Source organism: Astyanax mexicanus, chromosome 1 (assembly GCF_023375975.1).
Source record: "Astyanax mexicanus isolate ESR-SI-001 chromosome 1, AstMex3_surface, whole genome shotgun sequence".
Classification (NCBI taxonomy): Eukaryota; Metazoa; Chordata; class Actinopteri; order Characiformes; family Acestrorhamphidae; genus Astyanax; species Astyanax mexicanus.
The window spans coordinates 129,179,465-129,185,464 of NC_064408.1; the positions used below are offsets into that span (position 1 = coordinate 129,179,465).

Consider the following 6,000-nt stretch of genomic DNA (forward strand, 5'->3'; position numbering starts at 1 on the left):
AACCCTTGCATTGCATAATCCTCCATAACCCTCCATTACCATGAATAGCCTCCATTACACTTCATACTCTCCGTAACATCCATACCCTGCATAACCCTCTGTAACTCTCCCTAATTTCCCTGAGGGAACCTGCCAAAGGGATCAATAAAGTTCTATCTATCTCTCTATCTATCTATCTATCTATCTATCTATCTATCTATCATATTCTATCTATCTATCTATCTATCTATCTATCTATCTATCTATCTATCTATAACCCACTGTACCATGCATTACCCATTATACCCTCTATATTCCTTCATAATACTTAAAGACCCCTATAACTGTCCAAAACCCTCCTTACCTTCCATAACCTTCTATACTCTCCATAAACCCTCTATACTTGTCATAACTGGCCATAAACCTCTATACTGTCCACAAACCACCATAAACTTCCTTACCTTCCATAACTGTTCATTACCCTCCATAACCTCCCATATTCGCATGTTCCCTCCATAACCCCTCTGAGATTCTAAACCTGGGTTTATAGAATAGTGAGGTAACTAAAAAAACTAAAAGCTGTATTATGGGCGACCCCAACAGTCGGGAGGTGAAATGTGGGCTTTGACTCACCGCTAAAGAACATGCTTTACACATGCAGTTTTGGACAAGCTGAGAAATAATTTGGTTTTATGCTTAATGTGATTTAGTTTGGGAATGTAAAATATTGTCCCTTTTGGGAGGAATGTTATTTTCCTTACTATTGTAAGGGCCTTCATAAATGAAGATAAGAGTCTCAAAAACACAAAACCATTCACCTGCATTTCTTCACCTTCCCTTTCCTTCCAGCATCCTCACCCATCTTACCTTGTTCCTTAGTCTTCAGTCACAATTTTAAACACGATAATTTACATTCACAAATATGCTGAAAAGCTTTTTATTACATTTAAGAATGACCCACATTAGGCCTTTTTTTAATTGTACCCATCACTTAGTAAAATACACCAGACTGTAACTCTAACACCGAACTAACCTGAGACTAATCATTTAGAATCGTGTAAACTCTGATTAAGGTGAAATGTTGAGTATAAAATAAAAATTTAATAGCTCATCCCTACCTCCCCCGTCATCCAGGAGTATAAGGCTCCAGCGACGAGGCGGCTGCACGAGATCCTGGGGGTGGAAACCGGGGGTCCTGGGGGGAGGCGGGCCGGCGAGCAAGGCCACGCCCCCTGCGACTACCTGAAATTTAAGGACCTAATCCTGCGCATGCTGGACTACGACCCGAAGACCCGCATCACGCCGTTTTACGCCCTGCAGCACAACTTCTTCAAAAAGACGACGGACGAGGGCACCAATACCAGCAGCTCCACCTCAACGAGCCCAGCCATGGACCACAGCCACTCCACCTCCACCACCAGCTCTGTCTCCAGCTCCGGTACACAATCATACACCATCTTACATACACTACAACCTCTAGCTCTGTAATACACTACAGGAAGTGTAGGGGGCGATCTATAATGTTCTATAATGCTCTTCCTCTCTCTAACCCCCAGGTGGATCTAGCGGTTCTTCCAATGACAACCGAAATTACCGGTACAGCAACCGGTACTACAACAGCGCCGTCACTCACACGGACTACGAGATGCAGAGCCCACAGGTAATCCATGAATATTTTTTAGAAACGGTTAAAAAAGACGTTAACAGGGCGCCGAGTGGTCCAGCGGTCTAAAGCGCTGTCACTATGAGCGGGAGGTCGCAGGTTCGAATCCCGCTCATGCAGCTTTATCATCAAGCTGCCGGCGCTCAGAGGGAGCACAATTGGCTCTGCTCCCTCCGGTGGGTAGATGGCGCTCTCTCCCCACATACCTCCTAGGGTGATGTCTGCAGCACAGGGCGTCTGTGAGCTGATGTATCAGAACTGAGTCGCTGCGCTTTCCTCCGAGCGTTAGCGCTGTGATGCTGTTTGGTAATGCTGCATCAGCAGCAGCTCGAAAAGAAGCGATGGCTGACTTCACATGTATCAGAGGAAGCATGTGTTAGTCTTCACCCTCCTGGGGTGTTGAGGTATCACTAGTGATAGGGGGAGTCCTAATGAGTGGGATGGGTAATTGGCCGTGTAAATTGGGGAGAAAATGGGAAAAATTAGAAATAAAATTATAAAAGATTTTTTTTTTTTCTTTAAACACACTGTACCCTGGTGGTTAATGTGGCTCATGTGGAAGTAGACACTTGGGCCCCAGAAATGGATCCATTGTTTTCCACTATTTTAAATACTAAATTAAATAATCTCTTTCTTCTCCTCCTCGTTTCTTCTGGCCCCGCCCCCCCTCCTCCTCCTCCAGGCGCCGTCTCAGCAGCAGTTGCGGATCTGGCCGGGCGGCGAGGGCGGTCTGAACAGCAGCGGCGACGCCCCGTACCCGCAGCTCCTCCTGCACAAGCCGGCCGCCTCGCAGCACTCACGCCACTTCCTCGGCAACGTGGGGGGCATGATGGACCCCCCCCACCACCCCCACCCGGTGTACGGCGGGGGGCACCACGGCAACGGCCGGCCGCTCCGGCAGCAGCAGCAGCAGAGCCAGGCCCAGGGCCAGACTCCACAGGGCCCGCAGGGTCAGGCGCTGATGCCGGTCTCGTCGCCGCAGATGCAGGACAGCATCGAGCTGAGCCTCACGCACCACCACCACCTGGCCCAGTCTTCCATCGTGCAGCCGCCGCCGTCGAGTTTGGACTCCAGTCAGTACGGCTCCTCCAACATCCACCTGGGCCTCTCCGCCTTTCGGACTAGAGCGGCCTTGGCCCCGCCCCCCCAGCCTCCCACGGCCTCCTCGCAGCAGCAGCTGGCCCAAGCCCCGGCCGCTCAGGACAGCATGGTGCCTGCCTCCGGCCTGGGCTACATCCCGCCCTGTTACCCGGGCAACAACAATAACAACCCGCCGCCGCAGGGCAGCGGGATGCTCACCGGCGCCCCACCCAGGGGGGGAGGAGCCGGGGTGGTGCGGCCGGATTCGGATGAGTCCATCATGATGGGCGTGTGCGGGAGCGGCGGGGGCGGCGGCCAGAGCGCGGCCAACTCTTGATAAATCTTGAACAAATTCCAAAAGCCATACAGAAAAAAAAAGAATTTTAACGAAAATGATTAAAAACACACACACACACATGCGACAAACAGCGCATACACACACACACACACGTACATGTAGTACACACACATACACACACACACACGGCCACACGACAGAGAAAAAAACTTGTGAAATATCAAAGCATTATTTTGTTTTTGTTTAGTTTTTTTTGTTTTGTTCTGTTTTGCATTTTGCATGGGGTCGTGGAGGGAAGATTTAACCTTATTTTCTTTGTCAGATTTTTTTCGAAGGAGACGGAGAGAGAGAGAGAGAGAGAGAGAGAGAGAGAGGTTCAGAAAGATTCAGAACGTTTGTTTTTATTGTTATTCTATTATATTATTATTAATATTATTATTGGATTTTATGTGATTTAAGAATAGGTTTGCAGCGAGAGATTGTTTTTTTTTGTTTGTTTTTTCTCGTTAGTTTTTGTTTCTTTTTTGTTTCTTTTTTTTTTTTCGTTTTCGTGGCGAGGCTCCGCCCCCGCCCCCTCCCCCCACAGGTGAGTAGGGATGGGATTTGAATGTGAGAGAGGTAGGGAAGCAGCAGCAGCAGAAGAAGAAGAAGAAGAGAGGGAGAGAAGATTATCCAGTATGAAAATCGTTTAGAATTTTTTTTTTTTTCGTTTGTTTAAATGTATGTTTAATTTATTAAGAATCACTACCGAAGGAGAGAGAGAGAGAGGTGGAGATCAGAGAGAGAGAAAAAGAGCGAGAGGGCGAAAGAGGTGTGTTTTTTTTTATTTTATTTTTTTTCGCTTTGTTCCACTTTATTTTCTCAGATTTATTTATTCAATGTTTATTTTATTTATACAGGTTTGTTTTTTATTTCGTTAACGAGGGAAAATGGCACTCACTCATCATACACACACCACAGACAAACAAACAGACAAACAAACAGACAAAACAAGCAAACACAACGGGATTGAGTTGTTTTTTCATTTTGACTTTCTCTCTCACCCCTGTGACTTACACACAAACACTTTTGTTACTGTTTATTTTTTGTTTTCCTTTTGTTTGTTTGTTCGTTCGTCTGTTTTGTTCTATTTTTTTTTTTTTTAATGTTTCTTTTCTTTAGTTTTTTTCCTCGCTTGACACACTGGCTTATATATCTCAAACTATGAAACAAATCTTACGAATAAAATAAAGCAAATGACAAAAAAAAAAAAACATACAAACGAAACCGTAGTCGCACCGCGGTGAGAATACCGACGCGAGGAGGAGGCGGAACCTTTTTTTTGCCGAGGCGAGCCGCCCTGAAAGTGAAGAGGGGGGACCTTTTAGCTAATCTTTACAGAAAAAGGAGGAAGTGAGAAAAAACACCACGACAAAACACTCGGCCAGAAGGAAAAACCAAAATGCTTCCCTGATGTTTTTTTTTTTCTTATTTTCTTTTCTCAGTTTTTATTTTGCTTTCGTTTGATTTGGTTTTTTTTTTTTTTTTTTCAGAAACGAGAAAAAAATTGTCTGCCTTCTTCACCATCTTTACCATCTGTTCTTTCTCTCTGTCTCTCTTTATCTCTGTCTCTCGACCTTCCTCTTTTTATGTTTGGTTGTTTCGTTTCAGACGATGAAAACAAAAAGAAATGCATTTTTGTATTGATATCAGTATGGTTATTATTATTATAATTAACTATGGATATGCTAAGCCAAATCTCACATCGCTCTTTTTCTCTCTTTTCCTGCTTTCTCTTTCTCTCTCTCTCACTCACTCCTGCTTTTTTCGTTTTTCGTTTTGTTTTATTTATTTTTTTCGTTTCGCTTTTCTTCCTGGCCCCATTATTTGTGTTGGAAGGAAGAGGAGATGGGCGAGAAAATCAGGAGGACAGCGCCCTCCTGCTCTAACCTAACCCCTGATCTCTCTCTTTATCTCTCTATCTCTCTCTCTGTCTATCTGTCTATCTATCTATCTATCTCTCTCGCCCTCGTCTTTCCTCCCCCTTCCTCCTTCCTCCTCTGCAACACTCTGTGAGTGCTGTTTTGCCATCGAGTCCAAAAAGAAACGAAAAAAGGAAAAAAAAAGTGAACTACTTCTCTCTCGGCTGCTATCTCTCCACTCTCAACCATGTTCGGATTGCTGCTAAAGAAAACAAACAGATAAATAAATAAAATAAATGAATAAAAAAAACTTTTTAACCCTCCTGCTTCAGAAAAAATGGAAAAATAAAAACACTGCATCTCATGTATTTATTACTATTTAACAAGAAAAAAAGAGGAAAAAAAAGTCAACCTGTTTTCTGCTGTTTTTGTTTTTCGCTCTTTCTTTGCTGCAGGTGAACGATTTCTGATATTTCTGATCTGTAACGGAAACATGGTATTAAAACAAAGTGCCTCGATTCATGGGTCAGACACTGGACACGGGTACGGGGGCGTGGTCCTAGGGTTTGAGCGGGGGTCAAGTTCTTTTATGTATATATAAATTTACACATATATACAAACGTATATATACACATACACACAAAAAATATACACATACGTCCATCTCTGGAGGGAGACTCGACCCGACCAATCAGAACCGGACCTGATCACAGCGCTGATACCTGCTGAAGACGACGTCATCACCACCACTCCTCCTTCATCATCTACTGTCTATAACAAACCTGTGTACACAGCATTTTACTGCCCCTTCATCCATCCATCGACATATATATTCATTCTTTTACCAAATCCATGAAAAACCATCTATATACCTGTCTCTCTCTCTCTCACTCAAACCCAGTGTCTTTATCCCTCTATCGCTCTCTTTCTCTCTCACAGTGTCTATCCCTCTATCCAATTTTCTCTCTAGATCCATCTATTGCTCTCTCTCACTGTCCATCTATGCCTTGTGTCTCTGACAGTCTTTTTCTGTCTCATTCTCTGTTTCTCTGTCTCTCATTCTGTTATTGTCTATCTGT

At 44.3% G+C, this 6,000-nt stretch overlaps 1 protein-coding gene across 3 annotated transcripts in view; it reads left to right on the forward strand.

The window, feature by feature from the left end:
* The window catches only part of dyrk1b (dual-specificity tyrosine-(Y)-phosphorylation regulated kinase 1B), a 79,737-nt gene extending 74,506 nt beyond the window's left edge, over nucleotides 1-5,231 (forward strand). For all 3 annotated transcript variants that reach the window (XM_049468949.1, XM_049468939.1, XM_022662574.2), the window contains exons 9-11: nucleotides 1,114-1,417; nucleotides 1,536-1,639; nucleotides 2,325-5,231. In XM_049468949.1, coding sequence (XP_049324906.1) covers nucleotides 1,114-1,417; nucleotides 1,536-1,639; nucleotides 2,325-3,059 — 1,143 coding nt within the window. In that variant the 3' untranslated portion in view covers nucleotides 3,060-5,231. The remainder of the gene's footprint in view (nucleotides 1-1,113; nucleotides 1,418-1,535; nucleotides 1,640-2,324) is intronic.
* Nucleotides 5,232-6,000: the final 769 nt, after the last annotated feature.